Source organism: Ciconia boyciana, chromosome 2 (genome assembly GCF_034638445.1).
Source record: "Ciconia boyciana chromosome 2, ASM3463844v1, whole genome shotgun sequence".
Taxonomy (NCBI): domain Eukaryota; kingdom Metazoa; phylum Chordata; class Aves; order Ciconiiformes; family Ciconiidae; genus Ciconia; species Ciconia boyciana.
This window is the reverse complement of record NC_132935.1, coordinates 68,159,751-68,186,543: the sequence shown is the minus strand read 5'-3', so window position 1 is coordinate 68,186,543 and position 26,793 is coordinate 68,159,751. Positions and strand designations below refer to the sequence as shown.

At 40.9% G+C, this 26,793-nt stretch overlaps 1 protein-coding gene across 1 annotated transcript in view; it reads left to right on the top strand.

Moving 5' to 3' along the window:
* TMEFF1 (transmembrane protein with EGF like and two follistatin like domains 1) overlaps positions 1–26,793 on the top strand; it is a 124,813-nt gene that overhangs the window by 46,309 nt on the left and 51,711 nt on the right. The window contains exon 2 of the mRNA XM_072852927.1: positions 26,155–26,264. Coding sequence (XP_072709028.1) covers positions 26,155–26,264 — 110 coding nt within the window. The remainder of the gene's footprint in view (positions 1–26,154; positions 26,265–26,793) is intronic.

The following is a 26,793-nucleotide window of genomic DNA, read 5'->3' as shown; positions in this document are numbered from 1 at the left end:
GATGAATTTCACTGGGATTTTATAGACACGTAGTTGCTTCAATTTAACACTTCCATTTGTATTTTCAGAGGAACAGAACACTAAAACCAAGCCAAAATATTAGTGCTTTGTATATTTGTGAAAGAAAATAAATTGTTATTCGAAGACAGTTCTTTCAGATGAGTCAGTTAGATGTGAATGGAAATGAAAAGCTACAATTTAAAAGCATTTTGTGAATTATACTTTTTGAAAAGGAAAGAGCCTGTGCCTTTGACAAGACAATTTGTAGGGAGACAGATTTTCCATCGCTTCGCTTACTGTGCTCCAGGAGCAACAAAGAGGCAGCCGGTGTCCTCTTTGTCAGTTCAGGGGCTTCCAGTCTCTCCCTGTGTGGCAAAACACTGTCAGCAGCACTCACAAATATTTCATAAGCTAAGAAAGATCAGCCGAGGTTCAAGTGAAAGGAATTTCTTCTTTTCAAAATCATTGACATCACGCACAATCTATGTATGTTCAAGGGAGTGATTTATTATTAGCAAAAACAATACATTTTTTAAACCTTTATTTGGAAGTCTGACTGCTTTACCCAGACCTGTATGTTTCTGAGAAAATGTTACCTTTGCTATAAGCTTCTTGCTTTATAAACATGGAGTGAGGAATTCTGCCCTCTTTTCACAACAGCTTTGCATACATCTTCATCCTGGAGAGTCAAGAGAAGAGGGAATTTCCCCTTAGTCTGGACTCCCTTCGCTCTTTTTTGAGCCTTACAGGTTGCCCCAATCTTGTTCCACTGTTATCACTGAAATACTACGCTTAGAAACCTGCTTTTTGAACGGTGGATTCAGTTCCCTTTGTCTAGATTTAAACACACGGATTCCCCTATTTTCTCTCTTCCCACACGCAACACAACTTATTTTGCATAATTAAGCAAAGGAAAAACACTGTTTTAGAGAAGCCTTGATATCACAGTTGCAATGAAGGCAACTTAAGTCTTGTCCTTCAAGTGGTGAGGTTTTTATCTTCCTTCATGTTTTATTGATGGCGTTTTGGCTGGCCTACTTCTACTTCCGTTGGAAGTTCCCTAGAACACGCTTTATAACCCTCTGCTGATGGAAGACCTGGCAAGCTCTCTCTCCATTAAATGTAGCCAACAGCATATTCTCAATCAGAATTTAAGCTTCTCTTGTAACAAGCGATTAGAAGAACATTTTGAAAGTTTTTGCCACAACTTCTTAATCACAGGGTTAGGTAGTACCGATGCTGCCTGTGCTCTCCTGTGTGTTTTTAGGACAGCAAACTGGGGCATCTACTGGTTTAATCCTCATTAGTTCCCTGCCTCATGACTCCTTTCATGCAAATGGCAATTCATGCCAGCTGCCTGGCTTTCACATTTGAATCCTGTACCACCATCTTGCTGTCAGCCCTTTCTTCAGCAGGTCCTCTTCACTCCTTCCCTTTTACCATGGTCTTCTCCCAGGCCTCTCTCCTTGTCCTCCCACCTTCACAGGAAACACAGAGATACCTTCATCCCCACCACTTCTTTGTTTCATCCTCCAATGTGCTTTGTCTTTCAGTCTGTAACTTGTATATGGGTTTGAAAAATGACTTACTGTGTGTTGAAACAGAGCCTTGGGGTGAAGCATTCCCGAGCAAACTGGCTTCTGTGCAAGCCTACAAAGAGCAGTGTTGAATAATTATTGCTGATGACAGTGACAGCAATAACTGACTACTTGTGTCTGTAGTTAGGGTGTAGGAATGGCTAGTAGTTCCTCATCTTTAAAGCTGAAAGAAAACTGAATTAATTACAGAGGGCCAGGGTACCTCATGGCTTTATTCCTAGTGACACTGGTCAAGCAAGGCTAAATACTGATAATGCCATAGTAACTTCTAGTTATCTAAAATAACTTTGCTTTGCTGAGATAGAACGATACTTAAACACAATAGCTGGATCCTAATGTCTTTGGAAAAAGGCATGGGAAGTGTAAACCCCATTTTTAACATACGGACACCTCAGAATTAGCTAGAAGCTACCTTACTTGGACATCCACTTGGCAATTACTCTGACAAAGCACTTACTATTAGCACAAAGTCTAACTCCAAGACTAGGATTAGGTTTTAATTCTGAGCCAGGAACTTCTGAAGAACATCATCGTTTCCATTTAAATCTTTAGAGCTTTAGAGAAGCATCTCATTCTTCAGCCAAGTATCTCTGTTATTACTAGTCCTGAGCAAATGCTGACATTTACACTGAATTGTATGCTAGCTTTCCGATTCAGGAGCATACATCGCAGACACAGCACCTTGTAACAGAGAGCTAGATTTCACTGGAAGACTATAACCAGTCTATAACCAGAATATAACCATATATTCAGTGGGGAGAAAATGCTAAATGAAATTGTATTATTTTACTGGATAACAGGTTTCAGCATTAATTAATTTGGATTTAATACATTTGCAATGGAAGACTGCTCTACATCAGACACAGTGAATATTGAATTATTTAGATGGGGTCAAATTATAAAGCATTGTGATCATTTGTAGTTCTTACTTTTAAATGAGTAGACTTCTTAAGCTTTTCAAGTAGTGTGCAATCCACTTCAGCCTTTTAATGATGATGACCTGTGCTTCTTTAAACTCCTGGGCTTTTGAAAAGGGCTTAGTTATTTTTTTTCCCCCTGAATGTTACCTGTGTGGTAAGAGATCTTCTCAGATGAAATATGTTCTTGTTCTTTCTCGCCTTTTCCTCAGTTTCTGCCTCACTGTCTTTTCTCAGCCGTACTGTGGTAGGCATGGAGATGAGTGCAGATGCCTCCTCAGAGGTGGGATACTGGTTTTTCTCCTTCAGAAGATGAGGGGGAGGGAAGGGGGAAGGGGAGAGGAGAGACATGCTTTCTTTTCACCTCTGCCTGTGAAGGCTTGCTTTTGTTTCCACATTTGGCCACGTGAAAGAAAAAATGGAGTTCAAGGCCAAACATCTTAGAGCCTTTAAAATGGAGCTATTGATTTGTACTTTACTTGCCTTATACGTAACGATACATGCAGAGCAGGCAGGGCACTCATTCTGCCTGAGACGGACCGGAGCACTTTTAGGGTCTTTTTCTCAGACCTGAGCATCCAAGATACTATCAGCGGTATCCACCCATATATTTTTATAAAGAAAATTCAGTCCAGCACCCATCCCAAACTGTTAAATAGGGAAATAATTGTTACCAGAATGTCAAATGTATTCCTACTGGAAGTGGATACGGCTTCCAAATTTGGCTCAATAACTTACCCTTTTAGTCAAGTTTACTTCTAGGATAGGATCTTCAAACATGCTCATCATTCTGGTTTTACTTGAAGTCAATGGGAGTAAATGGGCCAATGCAGAGCTCTTGAAAATCCCACTGCAACCCAAAGACAGATTAATATCAAAGTTCTGCCCCAACAGAAAAAATGCAAACAATCAAATTTATTGTTGAGCACTTAAAATGTTCCCCAGCACTTCCTAATAGAAAGTGTGATAAATGATTTACTGTTCAAGGAATGCAAGTATCTACAGTGGGATCTTTTTAACACCAGGGTTACAGAATACAGTTAGAGATGCAACTTCTCTTGGAGGATAACAGTTTGATTCTGAACATTACCATTTGGGAGGGAAATGTTTGGTTTATTTTGCTTTTTTCACCTGATTCTCCTATCTTGGGACTTCCTAACACCACAGGAAAGTGACTTCTCAAACAATCTGATTAATATAAAGAAAATAAGCCTGGCAAATTCTTCAATTTAAAAAAAGAAACAAAGAAAGGAAGCTTAAGAATGAAAGAAAAATGTAAGAGGACACTGCAAGAAATCATGCCAGATGGAGCATTTCTCCACAGTTTGCTCAATTAAAAAGGCAAGGCATTATTTATTTCAGTACTTTCTAGTGAATCCCATTGTTCCTGTGCTGACTTTACAGCATAGGTCCTGTCTTTTGTTTTGCCATTGCTTCGGGATATCCAGGCAATGCTTCTGCAGGCATCTGGTCTTTCAGAAAGGACTCTGCCCTGGGCTGGGGGGAGCTGGGGGGCACTTTGGGGCCCAGGGGTTGTGAACAGCGTTGAGCCATGTCCCGTTTGCTGCAAGTTGTCTGTCTGAGGTGGGGACCATCTTCCTTTTCTGTGAGAGTCTTTGCCTTAAGGTGACTAGGTAGTCATGTCCCAGGCTTTCCTGGACATCCCTTTTGGTTTGTCTGCCCAGGTCCCATCTACTTCAGCCTTAATGTGTCATGTACCCTTTCTCCCTCCCCCAAAATTGCTTTAACAGGCTTCAACATTTCCTTCTGTGGGGCCCGGTGAACTACCACCCTGTTGCTCTCTTTGCTTTCTCCCGGTGCTGTCCTCAGCATCCTATGGTGTGGGTAGCAGTACGTCTTCTAGAGGTAGCAAGGAAAGTTAACCACTGCCATGCTCACAGAGGGAAGGTCCCTGTTGAAAAAGGAGGTGGAAACATAAAGGATGCATTTTTTTACCTGATAAACTGTCATGGAATTTTGTTTAATATCTCTCAGTATTCTACAGTTATGGATGAGGAGACATTGTTTATTTTATTCCCTTTGCCTTCAGGTGCTTACGACTCTTCAGAAAATTTACCTCTGGGCTAAAAGGTGTTCATAGCAAGGATCTCAAATGGCTTCACTTAGGGTACCTTTTTATACCAAGAAAATCTCACAGAACCACCTGTCCTACTGTATAATATTCTTTGAGCCTTCTGTCTTACAATTTGAAATCCTACTACAGTTGCAATAGTAACTTAAATTGAAAAATGATGCTGGGAAAGTATCATCATTGCTTATGCAAAGTGGTTTAGTTTCAATCATTTGTAACGTAATACCAATGACATTTTTTGATGGATCTTTATATATGGAAGCTTTTCTGTGTAGTGCCTCAAATACTGAAATTCAGTACAAGCATTTGTAACCTTAAGGACTCTAAACTTCAGACCTCTTGGCTGAATTTCAGGAAAACATGATCTGGGTCACATTTGCCTCTTACTGTTACCTTTCAGCTTTGTGTATAATAGCTGCCTGCTTCTCCTTCAATACTTCCCATCAGTTTTATTCTATATAAAATCCTTAGGTAGCGTATTCAGCTTAGCTTAGAATGTAACATATGGCCCACATTTTTCACAGACAGCATGGAGATATGTCCCTGACGCTGAAGGTGGTGAACACTGAGGAAGCCTGGAAGGCTAGAGGGAAGTCCAGCTGAATTCCTTCTTCCCCATGTTGGAAGGGGAGGCAAGCCTTACTTACTATTGCCTGCATCATTACGATGCTGGAAGAGTACTTTGATCATACTGTGTTTGTCTGTGGGTAAAGGGAAGACTTCACTTTATCATTCTTGTCATTTGGACTCCATTTTAGAGAGGGAGGAAACTTGACTTGCATATATAAATGCACAGATGTTTCCTCAAATACACCGTCATCTGCTTCTAAAGAGCATCCCTTCTTGGAACGGACTCAAGTAAAACTTAAAAGTATTATTCTAAAGGTATTCAGATGCATGCGTCATAAAACTGGTTATTTTGCCTTCTCATGCAAAAGTTGGAACACTTTTGAACACACAGGAGCAGCATGTCTCAGTTTTGATGTGAAGTATAGCGACAGAGGTGGAGAAAAGCTGTCCAAAGCTCAGGGCACCTGCAGGTCTGCCTCAGGTAAGCCGTAGCTGCTGTGAAGCAGGAGGATCCGTGGATGCATCTTCAGCTCTCTGAGAATTCATCTCTCCTTCTTTCCCTTTGAGTCTTTCTCTGCTTTTCCTTGCCTGCCTACAGAAGAGGCACGATAGCTGCTCTGTGCCAGCTTCAGGAGGTCACTCTGATGTGCCGCAGTCAGCATAGCAAAGGAAAATTTGTCTGTCTGCTTTTTGTAATGGCCTATCAATGTAAGGCAGTGTACTAGAAGAAGACTGCAAGCATCTGCCCTGTTGCTATCGCATGTAGCGGGGATCTCAGCCTGAGTTGGGGAAACCAGTGGAGGTGGAAAACCAGGGAGGGTTGTGTCAGGGCTCCTGGTGGGGAAGGTGTAGGAAGGGAGTATAACATCTGTCCGGCATGGGTGTTGATCAGATGTGTCTGACTGAAATGGTCAATAGCTGAAGTAAAACAACTGTAGATCTGGACTAGAGATTTGCACAGTAGAAGAAGCAGCGTGGTGGTAGCTTGAATGTTGTGCTCCTCCAGGACCAAATTAACTACCTGACTTCCTCTTGGGAGGCAGCCAAAGTGCTGCCAAAATTATGCCAGGTGGAGATCACAAAGCAACGTGGATTATATCCCTAGAAATGACTCCTTTCCTCTTTAATTTCCATGCCAAGAAAATGCTTTTCTCAGAGTTGTGCTGAGTGGTGGGGATGGACGTGGCTAGGAGCTAGGAGTACATTTAGCAGAACAAGAATAGAAATAGCAGTGTGGGGTTTTCCGTTTATCTCAGGAGGAAGCTAAACAGCCTTTTTAGAGAATGTGAGACTCTTAGTGGACAGAAACACAAATTGCGTAGGATAATTTAGAAGATTGTGCCTTTAAATTTAGTTTGCGACACAACACTCTAAGACTTTGCAGTAGTTTTCTGAAAAGTTTTTCCTCTTTCTCATTGAAGGATACTGGATAATAATGTTATTATCTACATGCTGATTTTCACCCAAATGTCTGTAATTGCTTTACAGCTGTAAACATCAGGAGTCTCATTGTACAGCAGCTGCAGAAAAACATGCTGAAGTTTGTTACATATTTAGGAATATCTTTGAAAAAGAAAAAAATCTGTGTTTGGACTCCATTTTTGCTACAGAAGAACCAGATTCGGTATTTTTCATCTTCCTTTTGTTGTGTCTGAACTTTTTTCCATTCTACTATGTCCTTTTTGTGATAATGGACCAGACAGCACACATTATTAAAAAGGCAGGGTACACTCTAGATTATATGGTGGCATAATAATGTTCTCTGGTTTATTCTTTGTTCTCTTCCTACTAATTCATAGCATTCAATTTGCTTTTTTTATCACTGTTAAGTATGGACCTGACATTTTTGTAAAACTGTCTGTTGTAATGCCAGCATTTTGTTCTTAAATGGTAATAAAAATCTCAGGACCTATCGCTAATATATATGTGTATAGAAAGTTGGATTTTTCTCCATATGGGTTATTTTACATTTAGCTGCATTGAATTACATCAGCCATTTTATAACCCAGTCACTCAATCTCATAAGGTTTCTGCAACATTTCCGTTAGCCATCTTTTTTAGCACCCTGAGTGATCTGATGCTACCAGAAAGTCTTTTCACCTTACTGTTCATACCCTTTTCCGATCATTTATGAACAGACTGAAGAACAGGGCTGAACACAGACCCCTCTTGGACTCCACTGGGGACATCCCTCTGATCTGAAAAGTGAATATCTGTGCCCTAATGTTTCTTTTGGGTTAGCCAACCCTTTCTCCATGTGATCAGTCCTTTGGTGCATTAGCTTATTTAGAGTTTTTGATGAAGGCTTTTATCAAATGCACATTTAGGCATCTGAGGATCTCCCTCATCCACCTGCTTCTTTATTTCTTCGAACGACTCCAGCAGGTTTCTGAGCTACAGATCCCTTTTGCGAAGTCACACTGGCTCTTCCACGGCATACCATATTTATTTCGTGGGGGTTTTTCTGCTATAGTTTTGTTCTTCTGACTGCTTTTCTGCTAATTTGCCTGGGAATGCTCTACAGGAACCCTTCACAAATTAGGAAACTGAAAGGTTACCAGTCATTGGGTACCAAGATTTTGTGTATGAGGGAGGAACCTGAACCTCTCCCTATCTTCACAGTAAATACTAAGGCAAAGAAGCTGTTTCATTCTTGTTGCATTTTTACCTTTTCTAAAGGCTCTTTCTTGTTCTTTGGGCATGGACTGTCAGCCATTGCATTTGTGGACAGTGCCTTCCACATGGCTGTGGTCCTTTCATGCTACTTCAGTTGTAGCTGTATTAAATAATGTTTAAAAAACCCTTAATGCTATAGTTTGTGGTCTCCCCATTGCTTCTGTTATATACACTGCTCTGGGTCACGTACAACCTACAGGAGGGATCCTTGCCCAAAGGATTTTGGATCTAAAATTATCTGAAATGTAGCAACCAGGTATAAAACCAGTATTCATTTGCATTTTCTCTTTCCATCACTTGTAGAAGTCCCAGGGGATTTTTGGAGGGTTAAATCATCTGACTTTTCACTCAGACTACAGGGCAGAAGCACTCATGACAGCTTCTGCAGCAGTGAACCCCTGTTTATCCAGACTGCGTGACTGGTTAGAGAGTATTGACACTCTTTTGCATCCTATGCTTGCATTTCCTTCATAAGCAGTTGAGACGTGTCTGGGGCACTCACTCCAATGCAGAAGCTGGAAAGTTTATATTAAGTGTAAATCCTACTCACTTATCAGAAAAATGCATTGTTTCATTTTTATCATAGAAAGTATTGATGGCTCCATAGCTATCAATGATCCAATAGTAGAAAGCTATTGCAAAAAGATGCTAACATAATATATTAATAAAGTAGTTTAAATATAAATAATACAATAAAAAAGTTGTAATACTGACTGAGCATCATTCAAAGAATCCTCTTCAAATCCTCTTCAAATGCCATTAAAAAAATCAGAGCAAAAGACCTTTAAGATCCTTTAAGAGAAATTTGAAATGTCAGACACAGGAAGCATAAATGCCATAATGATGAGGAAGGGGTGTAAGAAGTACCACATTCAGGTATTCTGAAAGAGAGAAAATGCTCCCATGATGACTGAAGCAATGTTTTCGTATCTGTGTTTTGTACTATATTGTACAGGTCTCTGCTTTCAGAGACGATTAAGGAGTTAGATCTGAAATGAAGATACTGGGAAGAAGAAGGGAAATGTTACATTTATTTTTAATAACTTATTTAAAGAATTGTTCGAACCATATATAATAGGTGAGAAAAAGGACTCCAGAGACAGAATCAGAGAATGTCACCATCTTGCTGCTCAGATAAAGTAACTTGTGCTGGACCTGGGCAAGAGAAGTTGTTTTCATTTCTGTAATACATACAAAACTTATCCATGCCAGCATAATTTTTACCTGCTCATGTAGAAAATATAAGACACACTATTTGCAGTCAGTGTTTCTGAAGATAGATCTACTGACCCATCATTGTTTATAAGTTTAAGGTTACATGAAGTAGACTCGTGTTGCATAATTGCATTTTCATATAATTCCTTTTTTGCTTCAGATTTCCTACCATCTTTATTCTCTACCTTTGTTTACAATGAGAATTGGTCCCCTAGTTGGTTTAGAATAGCCTACAAGAATAGCCTACAACAACCTAGAATACATTTTTATACAGTTTCTTATTTGTTTCCTTTAAAATTGTTATATTTACTTTTTACACATTCTAAATGTGGATGGTGCTTTTTGCAATACCCACCTGGATCCAGTTTCTTCTCCAAAGGGTCGGCTGCCAATGTGTTCCAACCTAAATATAAGTTCTAGGTTGAAAGCTGGCCCTAAGTTACTATGAAAATTAGAAGATGAGATAGCAAGTCTAAGAAGAAAAGGATAAGAGGTGGGCAAAGAAAGCATAAAGTTGGGATTGCTCACAGATAAAATGGAATAAAATTTCCCTACCCACCATGGTAGGTTTAAAATTGCTGATGAGTTCTACATGATGCTTCTCAAAAATGAACTTTTCAGCTCATTTTGTCTATATTTCACATTGTAATACTAGCATTGAATTATGGATCTTTTCAGTCATTTAATTATGCAAGATCATGGTTATCAATGAAAATACGACTTTGTCAAAGGTTTTTTTTTCTGTATATACAAAATAGGGAAGGTGCACATAGCTGTACAATAGAGTTGGAAACAGAGAGAGGAGGATGAATGAACTCTGAAGCTGACCACTAAGTCTTCCAGTTCCATTATTTTAAAGGTCCTTTCCATCCACTGAAGGATGGTGTCCAGCTGAGCAATGCAGGATGACCGAGGTTAATATTCTGTGGTGAGAAGGAAGAAATGAGTAGGATAAGGAAAGAAAACACATTTCTTTGGATCTCTCTGGGGCTTCACGCTTTCTGAGCTGGTTAGAAGTGGTAAAGTTCAGTCCCATGTTCCCTCTCCCCAGCATGCTGAAGGAGTGATCCCAGGGCAGCTTCGGTTCATGTGCCCAGCACAGGAGCTGCTTATTGTTCTCAGTACAAAACTGTAGCTCAGGCATGTACAGAGAGACAACCTTGGAAATCTGCAGTAGGGTTTTGCATAAGCGTATCAATAAGTGTCATACGATGGCATTTGACACAAAGCATTTGGTTTTCACGTCAATGTGTTGGTTAATGGCTGTTTCAAAAATCTGCATGAACTGGGAGGAAAGGCATGAAGTTCTAAATGCACAAAAAAGTGTAAAATTGCATGGCACCAGCAAAAGACATTATAAAAGACTCATGCTGTTCTAAACAGCAACTGCTTCTAGCCCACTCTTTTCCCCCAAACCTTCTAAAAGCACCCAGCTGTGAGCCATTTTAATGAAAGTCTAAAGTCTAAGTTTAAAATAAAGATGTTAAATTTATGTTTTGAAATCAATTTTAAAAAGATTACATGGCCACTAAGCAATGCTGAAAACTCATATTATGTGGGGCAGCTAAGAGCTACTGAACCCCTCCCAAGAGTTTTTCTTCTTATTTATTGTTAATGCCCGCCATCCTTTTTCTGACTCTTTGCACTGCTCTTCATTATCTATTCTTTTTTGTATTTTGATCTAACTGAATTACTGTTTACCTTGCTTTTGAAATTTGTGTTCATCTGTTTTAAAGTCCCACGGATATCTTAGGTGTTACAGAGTACATATTAATAATATTTTTTAAGTCCTGCAGTGGCACAATAGCAGATTTATGTGTTTGATATCTTAACTTTTCAGACAGCCTCACACAGACAGAATGTTTTTCCACAGTCACCAAATCACCAAGAGACTAGCCCCATATCAGTTTTTGTGGGAAACCTGCACACGGTGACAAAAATTTAACAGGATTAGAAAGTTGATAAAGTGACTGCATAATTACCCATCGGTATCAGGTATGTTCTGTTTATAAAAGCCATGTACTAAAAATAAGACTTGGCCAAGTTTCCTTGGCATTTCTCTGTAGTAATCCTAAAAGGTCACTGCTGAGGAAATGTGACTTCTCTGTCCCTAAACACTCTGGTCTGTTTATAACAGTTTTTGTGATTTTTTTAGTATTCTAAAGGTATGTCAGCTATGTCTTCAGATTGCAAAGAGCATTCTGGAAAAAAAATATTCCACATAGTGGATATTGCAAATGTCTTCGTTCTGCGCAGAAGGGGCCAAGGTAGGGTGCAGACTTGGTGTTTGGGATTGAAACACTTTTAGAGTGTCTCTAGCACCATTTTGGATTGGAGAAGGGAGCTCTTTCAGCCTGTTCGTGGGGCCCTTTGAGCCAGTCTGCTTTACAGATGTGCATTTAATGGACCCAGAGGCCCCAAACATATTTCACAGAGCTTTGTGCAGACAGAAGCAGAGACTTGGAAAGAAAGAGGTGGCCCATGGCCTGTGCAAATTTCCTGCAGAAAGTCTGAGTCTTGGAACCGTCTGCAAGTCTTTTATCTGGTGTGAGAATCTGTGAAAGTTCTTTTTTTTTTTTTTAATTTTTCTTATTGACAAGTGCAACTGACCTTTGAAGTAGCTACTGAGTCAATACATGACTAGATGTATTCAGAGGCTTTGTTCTTCCCCCCACTTAGTATAGCAAAAATAGAAACAAAGTGATCATTTGAATAAAATATGGGGGATTATAATGATAAGTACAATTAAAATTTAGTATTACTCTATACACTTAAACAGAATCCTTCTTTCAGTGGTCATCTCCATTATTGATTAAATGAGCTACTGACATGTGCATTTTAGTGGCAGGACCCGCAATATTCATCTGTGTTCCAATGCATTGTGTGTTTTTCTCTCTATGAATGTATAACGTGATACCTCAGGTCCATTTTTATACTTTTCTACCATTCATGTAGGCTGTTATTTGGAATTACATAAAAACAATATAGTCAATATTCACATAAGCATTAATAAAAAGTTTCCAGTTATGTATTTATTGAGAATTTCATAACATTCTTATATGAGGGATAAACACAAAAAATATGATTTCCTATCTGAAGACAGTACTACTTCCATTTTTTTTTAATACATCTTAAAGAAGCTGTTAAACAGTTTACCTTAATGTTTAAAGATACACCAGCTAACTGTTGATTGAAGAGCTAGTTAGGATGAAGGTGATAAAAAATATTATGTTCTTCTTGTTGAACCTATTTCAAGTAACAAGTAAGTAAACCTAAGCAGATTTTATTATAGAGGGTATCCCAAAGTAACTGGAAGTTTTTGCAAAGTACTACCCTGCTTTGTCATAGGCTGAGTAATAGCAGAGCATAATGCAATTTAAGAATTAATTCCTGATTCTCTTCCATATTTAAGACATTCCAGTGCTTATCAGCTGCAAATAAGAAATCATCGGAAAGCATATGGCATCTGTTGCACACCACATCAAGCATTCCAGTACCAGGAAAATTACAAAACTAAGGGAGGAGCCTGGGTATGAAAACCTTTTTTTCCCACCTATAGCAGATGGTCAGATTTCTAATTTAAAATTTTCTTGGAGTTTTGGCATACTGCCATCTGTCTCCACAGCTGCAACAGTGCAATAACTCTGTCACCTCCCTTAGAAAATGTTTCTTGAGAGTAAATTTAATGCCTAGCGAAGTGGTGAATTTACAGCTTCTGGGAGCAGAATATAATATGTAAGAGATGGCCATGAGGCCCTGCTGATTTCCCTCACCTGGTTACAAGTAAGGTTATGTTTATATGAAACTGTTGTGAGCAGTATTAGGCAGTGGGAGGGAAGATGTTTCCAGTTATTTGTTTTCACAGGCCCTTCAGTAATCCTGTGTACAAAGAATTGATCAGCAGCGTCAGTGGAGATCTTGCACAAAGAGCTTGCCTGAGATTATGGAAAACATTCATAATCATTATCATTGAAAGAAGACTGTTTTCTGTAAGATTTTTTTTTGTCTCAGCTCTGTCAGTCTCCTTTAACATTGAAAATACTAGTGCAGTCGGGCAGTCGTAATGTTAAATACCTTGCCAAGTGTTCAACCCATCTATCTGCTTAGGTATTCGCTTGGAGATGGTGGCCACCTCTGCAGAGCTGCCAAAATAGTTTTCACAACTAGCACTGAACGGGTACTTGTGGCATGGGAAATGCTTTACTGATTTGCTCTGGTGAAGGCAAGTCAGACTCTTCCAGAGAGAAGATGGGTATCAGGCACTACTAACTTGAATTAGATTTGAAATTCGGTTCTGAGATGAAGATCTTCCTATCCCGTGACCACATTCTGAATCTGTAGTCTCTGTGCTTGCAACAGCGTGGAGGTTATGCATACATGAAATTTACTTTCTTTCAGAAATTCATGTGTATGTTTGGCTGGCTCTTCCACTTTTGTAAACTTCAAAATAAGATTTATGACAGGTTTACAGGTTCCAGATCTTGCGAGGCTTTCAAAACCTTTATTACCCTCATCACCTTCAGATGACAGGTGACTTGCTGGCATTTTTTGGAAAATGTCAGTTGGATGCTCTGGATCCAGCAGGTTTCTCCCCATGTTCAGTCAACTTTGAGCTACGCTCATAGTTGAGGCTTGCAGGAGTGGTTTCTCTTACGGTTTATCCAAGGAATGGATCAGTTCCTGGAAAACTCAGGTGACTGGAAAGAGAGAGGCGAGGAGATGAGACGTCTCCATTAGAAAACCGGTGCTGGGTGCACAGGGACGACGACTGCTCCGTCAGAGGAAACCGCGCAGGCGAGAGCTGCTCGGCAGTGGGAGAAATCACAGAGCAGAGATCCTTTTCCTCACACCCTCACACAGACAGTTTCCTTTCTGAAAAATGGTATCTATGCTTGATTCGAGCCCAACTTATGCTCCTCTTTTTTGTTTCTTTCCCTCTCTGTCTCACCCCCCCTAGGGCAAAACACACTCCAAAAGCCTGTTCAGGCTCCTCCATCTTCCCATGTGTTGCTGCTCAAGAGCCAACCCCATACAATGCTGTGTTTCTGAATAAACAAGAGTTTTTCCCAGCGGGGCTATGAGACACGTTTCTGGCTTTGCATGGCCCTGTCTGCATTAAGCTCTATCAGAGTGGCACAGTTTGAATTCTGAGCAGTGATTATCAGCTATTTGAATACAGCAAATGAGTCCTACAAGCTGCATTAATACATCAACATAGCTATTCAGTTAGCATTAGTAGCCTTAGCGAGTTAGCATTCATTTTTCTCTCACTTTTCAAATTGACCGACACGTACTCCCTAAATCTTTTGTGTCTGCTCTGTTTTCGGTGATCACAATGATTTTCTAGGTGTGCTATTGAAGATATTTCTATTAAAGGGAAGGTGATGAGACTGAAGAAAGATAACCTTGTAGCAAAACAATTGGACAGGGACAAGTTCTGTTGTGGCATCCTGCCTTGGCCTTGTGTTGTAGCCTTGGATAAATAATTTTATCTCTCTGTAGTTTTCTTCCTCATCCACTGAAATGGACACGATAATATCTAATTTTTATCACAGTTTGTATGGCTTCTCTGCTTATGCTGTAAGTAATGGACTGGCTCTCATCCGTGTCTTTCAGAAGGGGGATCTGATCTTCACTGCAGCCTCTAGGTTATTACGATATTTCACATAGCTGTTAATGATAATGACTGGAAGTGATGAGTAATGTTTAAAATTTAAGCTATTTAGAGGCCACATTTTAGATTTCTGCTATCAAATCATCTCACAGACAGCAACATTTTCCCCTTAGAGAGTGAATAATTAAGAGTAGATTAATACACTGCCTGATAACTTCTTTTCAGATATTTTCTGCTGCTTTAAGGGAAGGTTTCAAATATGAGGAATAAAGTGTCTTAAAATACTTCTCCACACTGTAATTCTACACATTTGTCTCCAATAGACGGAAGCCCTAGTCAAGTTAATTATTTTTGCATAAAAATCAGGTCCTCAAAAAATTGCTTGTGTCCCTGATCCTCCAAGCACTTAGACATTCTTAATCTTACACATGATCAGTTCCATTTAGTTTATTTAGATCGCACAGATGCTCAAGGTTAAGTCTCTGCCCAGGCATTTATAGGATTGGAGCCTCAGATTATGTATGCTAAATGGCAAAACATCATTTCAAATAGAGTTGTTCCTCATCGAAAACCATTTTGTAGGAAATAGTATTTTTCTAGAAAATTCACCAAAAGCCACCTGTTTTTCTTGGTTTTGTAGCTGAGAAATGAAAGGACTTTGCCATCCAAATAGTTTTCTTCTTCTTCTGTCTTTTTAAGTCTAAAGGAAAAATGTTGGGATAATGGGAAGGTGGAAGGGGAGGAGAGTAGCATCGGAGCCAATACTGAACACTGAAAATATTATTACCGAAAATATTGGGTTTGGAAAGTATGTATAGGTATTTATTTCACGTTTTAAAAATATTTCTAAGTTTTACCATGAAACATACCATTTTTTGGCAATCATTTATAATAATCCATGTAATATGCAGAGTATGTATAATAATCTGAGTTGTGGTGTATAATCTACATCAGCACTGTGTTGGTTTATCCCCAAAGGTCCATGAAAAAGCATTGGTTTCCTCCAGTGTTTTCCATTATCCTTGGGAGATTTCATATTTTGAAAAAAAAAAGAATTGAATTTCTTTTAAAGCTTTTGAAATAAGTCACAAGAAAATGGCTCCCAGAAGGGCAACACATCCCTAAGTGTATTAGTTGACAACCTGGGAGGCTGTTCCACAGCTGTGAACACAGTTGCCTGTGGAGCTCTGACGGATCAAGACTCAGCTGCTCTTTAAACTTCTTTCTGACACTGAAACCACAAGAATAATAAGGGAAAGGGAAGGTGGTGAGGTCAACGTGGTGTTTATAGTTGGCTTTGATTTCCCAGTGCCCCCAAATATCTTTAAAATAAAGTAAAAGAAATAGAAAGACCCTAAGCAACTTTTGTAACTTTCCCTAGAGGAAAGCGTAAATCCACATACAGAGCCGGAGTCTCTCTTCATGTGAGGACTTCCAGAGTGCTGAAGTCAAGCATATGTTGACATGACCTTGAGAGCGAAGAAAATGTACGGGCTTCGTGGTAAATGGACGCACTTCTGATGTGCTCAAGCTTCTGCTGACTTCAGCTCTTGTTTCCAGAATGACAAAAAAACTCATGATCAGGCCCTTTTACTGCTTCCCTTACTATTGCTCACGGAGGCAAAGGCTCCTTTTTCTGACAGCAGCACAGAGCTCTGAAGGCAGTGATCGGGGAGGGGAGATGACTGAAACGGTTATAGAAAGGCTACGTCTTCTTTGCATCAAAGCACTGTTCATATCAGGGTCTGTTTCTCTTCCGCTGCAGAAGGAATTGAAGTGAGGAGCAGACAACAGAAGGAGCTGGGCTTTTAGCTCCATGGCTGGTAGATCCATTAGCCATCCATCCCCCACCTGTAAATAAATACTATAATTCTGGAGGCTCGGCAGGGCATCACGCCTCTCTTCCAGCTGTTAATCTGGCAAGCTGGTCCCTAGACTACAGCAATGCCTTCAAGTTTTGTGCCAGAAATGGGATCAGAATTTGGCCAGTGTCATTTTGCAGTTTAGAATCAACTTGAGTTACGTGTGTCACCTACAGCTCAAAGAAGAAATTCCCTGTAATGTTTATGGAAGCTAATTAGTTGCTTTGGTGTCGGTTTTTACCACTGTTTTACTTTGCTTTGGCCTTCAGGTTCTTCAGGAGTATAAATGAGAGCTCTGTTGTTTTGGAGTGTTTGAACAGCTTGTCATTCCTCTACAGGCTTAGGGAAATAACTGTCAGATTTACTTTCTGATCAGGACTAAAGAGTTCACCTTGGTTTGTACTTGGCATAGAAAGATTTCTTCAGGATGAAGATTCAGTAGCCAAAGCTATAGCTTCCTGGGAAGCAGCATGCTTGCCTGCTTGGTTCTTACACAGGCAATGATGCTGGGAAGCAGGTGAAACTCCCCAGTTTGGGGGCCAGGGGAGAGGAGAGATATAACATACCGTTAGCAAGTCACTTGGAAATGTTCTGGATATTTGACCATCTACTCTGCAGACTGAGAGACAGAGCAAGTAGGCGTTAAGGGAACAAGGACAAATAACATTTTTCCACTGACTGTAATTGCACATGCTGCACAACTGTCAGGAATTAACGGTATAATTTACGCAAATGAAAAATTTCATAGGAGTCCCCCTAGTTGAAAAGGGCTGGTGAAGTGTAAGAGCACGATTTTTGAAGTTATCCTACCAGAATGCATCCATTTGTATAGGCATTAGCAGTCAGCAGCACGTTATACAGTATCCTAAAAAGCCCATGTGTTTAGAAGTGTTTACATGATCCAAGTCTAAATTTCCAAGTCTCAATATACAAGGACCATAGTGCCATGAGTGGAAAACAGTCAATGACGGTGTATTTGCATGTGTTTGTGAAAAGAAACACATTGCATGTGTTTGTGATTTTGTCACATGAGCCTTGTCCCTATGTATGTTCCCTCAACTCCTGCAATTAGCATGACTGTGGACCCCTCTTCTCTGAGCAGCCACTGATTTTTCATGAACTTGTAGGAAGCTCATTGTCCCAGGCCTCTGCTGCTGTCAGATTGGGCTGGGATTGCCCAGTGAGTGCAAAAGTTACTGGAAGAAATGAACAGAAACACATTTGGAGAGTCGCTGCTCTTGCACAGTCTTGGTTTCCTTCAAAACTACAGGTTGATAATATGTGTTGTAATCAGTCTTGCTGTAAATATGCTATATAAGCATGTTTCTTTTCTAATATTTTATTTTAATTTTATGTAAAATTATGCAATGACATACTAACTTCTTTATAACAGCCTTGAATAATCACATTCAATAATTTTTTTGTAGTAAGACAGATTCTGCTTTGTAAGCATGTTTTGAAGTCAGTGTCCTGATGGCTGCTAGCAGAAAAGCACATCAGACCTATGTCCTGAAGGCCAGATTGCTGTAGTGCCTAACCTTGATATAAAAGTGTTTATGAGAGAGAAAATAATTTCACGTTCTCACTGCATCTTTCCCTGTCTCCAACCAATTGCACAGCTAGTTGATTTGTATCAATTGCTGAAATATTCACCTACAGATTATACGTGATTTCTGAAATATTGTCAAAGCTTTTAATATAACAAAAAAGTGCCTCAACTTTCCCTACAAATACTTTTTTTTTGCATGATGGAAACAGAAATGCACCGTGGGCTGAATCCAATATTTTGACAGAACTGTCATCCAAACCCTCATCACTATGACACTTCCCTTACTTTTTTTCACACTGAATAGAGTTAGTCTGAGACATACTGGTAATGTGAATAATTGCAGTGTGGGAGACTCTCAGGTTCAAAGCCAATCTTGTTACCTTGCTGTGCGAGTGCTAGTTGTTAAAATTTGCTGTGGTTTCCTATCGTGCACAAGAATACTAATTACTTTAGCAGCACGTATGCATTCTGTTTTTCTCTGTTTTAAAAGGAGATTATAGTGACTAGAAATGTAAAAGTATAATCATCCTAGGTAAATTGGACAGCACTTAAGCAATCAAATGTTAATGCAGTCTTGTAAAAGTAGTTTTAGGGAAATATTTCAAGCTTTATTCACTTGGATAGCATTCTCAAGAGCCAAAGTACAGCTTTTTTTTCTGCACAATTGAGTCTTAAATATTGCATCAAGACACAACAAAACAGGTTCTACTAGTCCTATAATACTGCTTAAGATTGTTTTGAAAACAGCAGATTTGCCATCAGCCGCCCAAGGCATCCATTAATTGACCAATTAAAAAAAAGGTCTGGGAGTATCTTAATTCCATTAGACTACAGTTGTCTATGTTTTTTTAGGGTAAATTCATTTTAACAGGTTTGTTCCTTTTTTTTTTCCATATAACCTCTAGGCTGTTCCAATGAATTGTTTTCTTCTAATGCAAGTGTGAAAGAACATGATACCATATCACAGAAAAGGCATTTAAATGAGTTTTAACTGTTTCAGTTTTTTAACACTACATTTGTTTTAGATTGTCCTGTGTTACATATTTTAATTTTCCTCTTTTTGTTCTCTGACTTCTTTTTTAAACAGCTCTTTTCCTCATTCTTATCTTTCCATTATCCACACTCTCCACCTTCTTAATTTCTTATAAATTGTTTCTTGCTAAAATGTCACCTCCAATCAGTGACAACAGCCATCGTCAAACAGGATGTGCAGTGTCTGAATGGCATCCTCCTTATCCCTGAATCATTTCCCAGTAGAGTTTGTCTTATTTTCTGTTTTCTTTTCTGAAAAATATACCTTTTCCTGTGAACAAGATAGTATAAGCCGTTCTGTCTTGCTTTGACTTGTCTGACATGAGCAAGTATCACTTATTTGGACAAGTAATTACTAACTTTGTCTGAGGGTTTTGTCTGCTCTCTTATTCCTCCCCCATAACCTCAGACAATTTATGAGAAGAAATTCTGAGAAGATTCAACAGACATAAACTCTACAATGCAAATTATAATGATTTTCGTAATCCACAACTGCCAAAACAGATGGGGACAGCAAAAAGATATGGATAACCTAATGTAGAGACTGTTTATTAGTTACCAAATCAATGGTATTTTCAGGTTTTGTCAATGATGCATACTTGTTTTGGAAGGTCATAGTTCTGAAGGCACGATGTTTTAGTAAGACTTTGTGCCCTCACCAATGAAGCGAGAAACAACACTCACTCCTTTGGCTGCAGCGCTAAAGCCAGGGATCCTCCTCGACCAAGGGACAGGTAGCAGTGGCTGCTCCCTCGCTGTCTGCTAGGATGAACTATCTTTCAGTGAAACACTTTGTGCACATGAGATGAAGAAAAAGCAGGAGTAAATACTAGGTGTTTTCTTCAAATGGCATCAGTGGCAGGTGTCAAAGGAATGGATGCAAAGCCTGGGGGCTTCCTTTCCCCCAGAACTCTTTGTGTACATGTACACATCTGAGCAGTACGTGCTGGCTTGTTTTAAAATAAACCATCTTCACCGCACAGGCACAAAGCAGGTGGAACAACACTTCACCTTCAGTATTTGGCATATGTTAGGTAAGTTGGACTCTTAGTTTTGCTTTTTGCTACAGAAAGAAAGCACAGAAGTTGTGGTAAGAGATGTCAGGTTACTGCTGGTGGATGTGGCAAACTGAAGCTGGTAGAAGATAAAAATATGCTTCTGTGTCCACCACGCAAACAATCTTTGCTTCCCATCTCCTGCAAAGAACCAAGACATGTGTGTGTGTGTATCCACGTCCGTGTCCCTGTTTCACATTTCTACTGTACAAACTAGAAGTCCAACATATGGTTTCACTATCTTAAAAGAAGCCACAAAGTCTCCGGGAAAAAGGCTATTCTTAGCTTGTCTCACTGTTGGGGTAGCATAAGGCCAGTAAAGGGAATGCTCCTTCTCTGCCGGTGCTTGGTCATTGCTTCTTTGGTGGCTCTGCAAATGGACCCCCCTACTTCAGAGATTTTTTTCCCTTTAAACTTCTTATTACAACTTGCAAAGCAGAAAGGTGCTGTTTCTTGAATGTTGCTCTGATGTTTTGAAGGAGGCAGAGAAAATATAGTGGATAAGCTGTAAAGAAAGATTGGTTAAGGAGGGAAACTGGTGTAGTAGGTGTAGCTGGAACCAGTGGGGAGTTGAAGACCTGCAATAAAATAAATAGAAACAAGTCCTGTTGTACATGGCTGTAACTTGCATTTATCCGTGAGATTTGTACGCAGTGGCTGAAATGGGGAATAACTTACACTGCCTCACTTCAAACACATATGCCAGCACTTTGCTGGTGTCAGAACAAGTAGATCACACACAGGGACTCCCAAAATTATGTCTCCTGTCCACAGCCTGTGTGTAACAGCTCTGTAAGCATTTGCATGACTTAGTGCAGGAATGGCTGTACTGGGTGCACTTTGAAAGAGCAATGGGATGGGGCCGAGCTTGTAGATTAAGACACCTAAATGTAAATGATTACGTGTTGATGTGTACATGTGAGCTAAGTGTCTGAGCCAATGTTAAAGCCACTGTAGGCGATGGTAATCTAAAGCGATTTAAGCTGGTACCAGCTGGGATGCTCGTATGTCTGCATGGGACTGGTAGGATCTGCGGGAGAGCTGTGCTGTTTTGTTCTGAGCTGGCAGCTGGAGGTGAGCAGAGGTATTGTAGGGGCATCCAATATATCTTTTCTGCAGCAATTTTATTTACCTGTGGTGTCACCCAAACTCACCTTCATGGTTCAAGCGGACAGGCGGTGCTTGGGAATAGCTAAGGGCATAGGACTGTCTCTGAGTGTCGTCTTTGTTGTGGGGCAAAGGGTGTGACTGTCAGGTGAAGTTTTATTCAAGAGTTAGATTTAAGACACAGGTTATTACTGTACTTGTCAAGCGAGCAGCTCAGCTTTATAATCCTTAAGGAAAAGGTTTTCTTTTTTGTTTTTTTCCCCCATTAAGTTCTCCAATCATTCCCAAATAATTTGCCAAAACCAGAACGATCACCAGCCAGAGAAGCCAATCTGGAGTCATAAGACTGACTCCCAAAATAGAGTAGGGTATAGGTTTTCTGCTCATCAGATTTTGACTCTTCTGTGGTCCTGAGAGCTCATCCAGTCATAATGCCACTATCTCCAGTATACTTTGTGGGCTCTCACACAACATAATTTCTCCTCTGAGCCCTTTCCCAAGCCAGTGTTGACCCACTTCAGCTGTTCTTACAATGTGGGGGGTTCTTTTAACCTGTAGAGTAGCAGACCCTTTATGAACTTTCCCAGGTCTCTGCGTGTGTCTGTATATGACCTCCACGAGAGGTCGTACATCCTAATTTAAAGCTTGGCTTCACAAAGAACAAACTGTTTGGAGGACAGAAAAGCAGCAGTGAGGTGCCCCACACTGCTTCGCTTTTTCCCTCTAGTGAGAATGGTGCAAGCTGCTCCCTGTCTTGTACCAAACCCGTAGGTCAAGAGGAAGAGATGGGCCAAGGGTCCTGGCACCTCCCCTGGTTGGGGTCTTACCCATAGGAAACAGAAAGCAGGCAGGCAGGCAGGCAGAGAGTTTTTTCCCAGGCACAGCTGAAATATTCAGGAGGGCCAAAGCTGGCAGCACTGCTACTAAACCCACCCGCTCACTTCCACGTGGGAAAGGTATGTTTTTGTTCCTTATACCCGTTCATCATTACTACGTACTATTGCCAACCCCAGAAGAAACATGAGTTTTGAAAAAACAAATTGCTTACGAAGTGACCAGATTTGCCCATCTTAGATTTTATTTTATTCTCGAGGTATCCAGATGGAAGCAACATGTTTGATGTACTTCAACCTACAAATTTGATTTCATCTTCAGGTTCAGCATTTTGACACGTGTAATTTAGCTTATAACGAGAGGTTCACGCCTCAGAGCAATGCATTTTGAGGTCACAGGCAAAAAGCCAATCTCCATCTGCTTGTATCGAGCTGCACTTCAAATTCTCTGAAAGGACTCAAAATGGAGAAGGCTTTCCTCATTTTTATTGATGTATCAAATTATCACAAGGTGAATTCATTTCAAAAGAGGAAAAAAAAAAACCCCAAAGACCTTGATGTGGGTTTTTGCAGCCAAATTCCTGCAAGCTGCTCTGTGCCAGTCAGCCCTCACACCACCAGGAAGTGTATTGGCTGCGCAGATACTAGCAAATCATTTTTAATACCTCATTTCAGGTCTTTAGAGATTAATTTTATCATAAATTTGGAAGCCTGATTTAATTGCGCTAATTATATTTTCTCCTGGGAGTTGATGGATTACTACTTACCATCTTCTCGCTGTACGTAATGAATCACACCAAGGCTTTCTCTTATTTATACCTGCTAAAGTCTAGGAAATGAGTTGCGATAGGCATTAAAGAAACATGTAAGAAATTACCCTAAACCATTTGCTACGTGTTCTTACTCCTTTCATAGGTCTGTTCTCACATATGATGATAATGATTCTGTTCTTCTGGAAATAATTGCAGAAACTCCATTTTAACTCTCTCTCTGTGGGCAATCCACTGAAGGGAGAGCATATTTCAGACATGCGAGATATCCACTGTTCCTCATCACATCGCCCTATTAACATCCCTTCTCATCTATTCATTTTTGAACTGAACGCGGTAGCTGTGGGAGTCATTATGGCCACCACACTCCTCTTTACTTGTGAGTCCATCAGATGCAATCGTGCGCGTGTCGGAGGCTCGATTTCGTGGCTGCTGGAATTTGCCACTGAATGGAAGCAGGGATTAGGTGACATCCTGTCACAGAAGAAAGTTCATCTGTCACGTTCAAGTGCCAGTCACCAGGGTATCTCGTCTTTTGTACTGTTTTGGAAAATCATGTTGGCTCCTGGTCTCTGAATTACTTACCCTGCTCGGCGTTCATCTCATGAGAAAAGGCTTATAATCAGTATTTACCATTTATGTGGAAAGAAAAACAGTCCACTCCTAAAATCAAGTAACCATTAAAACGGTGTGCTTTCTGTCATCTTAATTCCTCCTGTGGATTTTAAAAAAAAAAGAAGTCTCGGTTTCTTGGGGTGAGGGGGGCTCACAAGGGCTGATTCCCCACCCCCATCTTCACGTCTCCTGTTATAGTTTTGTTCTGAAATCTTTCCCTTTCTCACTGGCTTTTGCAGCTAGAGCAATAGCTAAGTTAGGAACAAGTACATCTCTGGCTCAGCCTTGATGCTGAACTGCTAGCTGGGGACTCTTTCTGACCCCCGCTGCATCCCTCCCCTCCCGTGCAGCAAAGTGAGGTCCCTTGCCCCCGCCCTGGCCAAGAGGCTCCTTCCTGGGCGGTCGCGTGGCCTCGTCACACGGGGGGACACAGAGTTTGGGGGAAAGTCTGTGCTGAACTGCTTGGGCAGTTGGACATCGTGTAGACCCTCTGGATTGCAAGCACGAGCTGCAGCTGCCAAGGGGTTTCTTCTGCTGATTGGGGGTATCGGGTAGGATGCTGCGAAGCACCGAGTCCGGCGAGCTCGGCTGAGAGTTGAGAAGGAGGACCCAGGTCTCTTTAGTTTCCTGAGCTGATGAAAAGAGGATTTTGAAAGCTGCTCACATTGTAATTTGTCTGTCTGGTTACTCCCTCTTATAAATTGCATTTTCTCAAATGCGATATCACCTAAAGGTGGATCCCTCTTTCAGGTACGACAATCATTTCCCCTTAATTAATCTTGATAGTTTGTTCATCTTCAGGGAACAGATCTTCACGAGGAGAAAGAAAGGCACATTTCCTTCAGGAGCGAGTTATGAACACACTAAATTGAAAAGCTGCGATGTTCTGTCACATTAACTCAGTCCCTACAATGCAGCAGTCGCGCTTGATAAATGGCGACATTAAGAATAACATTAGAGAACACGTGCACGGGGTTGTGATGGCAACCAGGATACCTAACTACCCGGTCTGACACGCATTGCCCTCCTCATTTATGCCTTCGGGAATGATGGACATAGGGGAAAAAAAAAAATCAATAGTTTTTCAATTTTTTTCTCACAGTTGACAAAATCTGTGGATTATAACTGGACCTTCTGTCGAGCTATAATCCTGTAACTGTAGTGCTATGAAAAAATACGTAATTATGCTATATTAAATATAGAAGTATATGACCCATAGCATAATTTATTACACAAATTAGTATATAATGATATATTTATTTATATAAACTATGTGTGTGGGTGTATAATGTTACGTAAACCCACAGAAGCAGTTTTCCAGGGTGTCTGTCACTGCCATACCGAAGTGCTGACACTGCTGTGAGCAGGAGGGTGACTGCCTATTTAAGACTGTAAGTGGCAGCGAGCATTATTTTCTTCTGCTTTTGACCTACCTTTCCCTGTTTCTGAATGGCTGGTATTCAGTGCTTTCTTTAAGCCAGTTATCTGGATAGGGCTTGCTTATTAAAAGTCGCGGACATTATTTTAAATCACACCACTGTCAATGAATCTCTTTAGTGGGTCATATTACTGTAGAGTCCTGGAGGTTTCTGACTCCAGCCGAAGCACAGACAGCTTCGAATTATATCCTTTGATATCAGTGCAGCTTTAAACAGTGGCAGGGGATTTTTCCAGAGCCCTTGGTGTTATTTTCACCTTTTCATTGCAATCAATAGTAACGGTACCGTTCCCACACAGCCTGGCGAGGTCATGTTTAAGCTAACACTGACCACTTCCACTACCCCACCGCTGCCTTCTGTTGCTCTCTCTCCTGTATATAGTTCAAACCAAATACTTATTTCAAAAGCATATATTTATCCTCCTTTAAAACTACCCTTGGATGTGATGCCCAGAAAAGCTTGAAGCCATTTAAGCAACTTTTGTGTTGGAGCTATTGCCCGTGCAGTTGATGTGTACAGCCCCTTGGTTTCCCTCTTGCCGGCTGTGCCTCTGCTGCAGGCTTACTGAGGCCGGAGCTGCATTTCTGCTCCATATTTTTATGCAGCAGCTAAGACACAGGGCTCTGGTTCATTACTGTGGCTCCCACAGTGCAAGCAAATTATAATAGTTTAAACACACTTTGGTTTATTTTTAGTCTGAAGGATAACAGCGTGGGCAAGGCAGAGACTGGAAAACCGGGAAGAGAAATTCTAATGTTTTAGCTTTTCTTCTTCTTCAGGACCTTTGGGGCGAGTAAAGCAAAAAGAGGTAGCGGGTGAGAAACACGGGCTATGGCTCGTGTAAAGGTCCTGACTCCTGCTAGGTGTAATTTCTGCAGAGGAAGTTTTGTACTGGGAGCACCCCCGGCAGGGCGGACATGGAAGGGAATTGGGCAGTGTAAACACGCACCTGCTCTGTATCTGTTTGCGTGGTGAAGCGGCGTTTAGCCACAGCCGCTATGCCAACCAAGCAAAGCTGCCTCTGGGGAGCAGGACCTGCTTCTGGGAGCAGGACGGAGCCGACGCAGGGCAGCCCGGGAACAGCTCTGGCTTTTTCCTTTAATTTCCCTATGGGGGTAAGGCAGCGGGGCAGGCTTTGAGGACAAGAGAGTCCCAGAATTACTCATCTTACAATTTCTTTTCTGTCTCCTTTTTCTATTTTTTTTCGCAGAGTTAAATGTAAGGGAATCCGACGTAAGAGTGTGTGATGAATCGTCATGTAAATACGGAGGAGTGTGCAAGGAAGAGGGCGACGGCTTGAAATGTGCGTGTCAGTTCCAGGTAAGGGCTGCTCACCTTTTTGTTTGCCATTTCCGACCAATCTTTCAGGTGTATTGAAGTATTTGTAGAATCACCGCTTTAAAAATTTTGCTCGTCAACAGGCTTACATAGTCTAACCATAGGCTCGTTTTTAATGGCACTGATTGGGATGGTATGTGACTGAACTTCACCAGGGTGTGCTCAGGGAGCAAATGGAGAGCGTAGCATCACATTAGCTCCCTGCACGGTTTTGGTAAGTCAGCCAGCAGCACAGACCGACGTGAGGAAGAACGGAGGGCCACCATGTGCTGGGCACCCATGGCCCCCGCGACCAGCACGAGCAGAGGTGGGGAGCACCGGCTGACACCCACCTTGCCTCATCCTGCCCTGAGACCCGAGACGGGAGGGGAGGTGACCAGGAGCAGCAGGGCATCCAAGCACTGTCACACACACCAGATGAAGCTTTACAGTTTAAATGGAGTACTTATTATGGATTGCTTACTCTAATACCCAGTATTTGGAGGATTCTTCCCTGCTCTGCTGGTGGCCA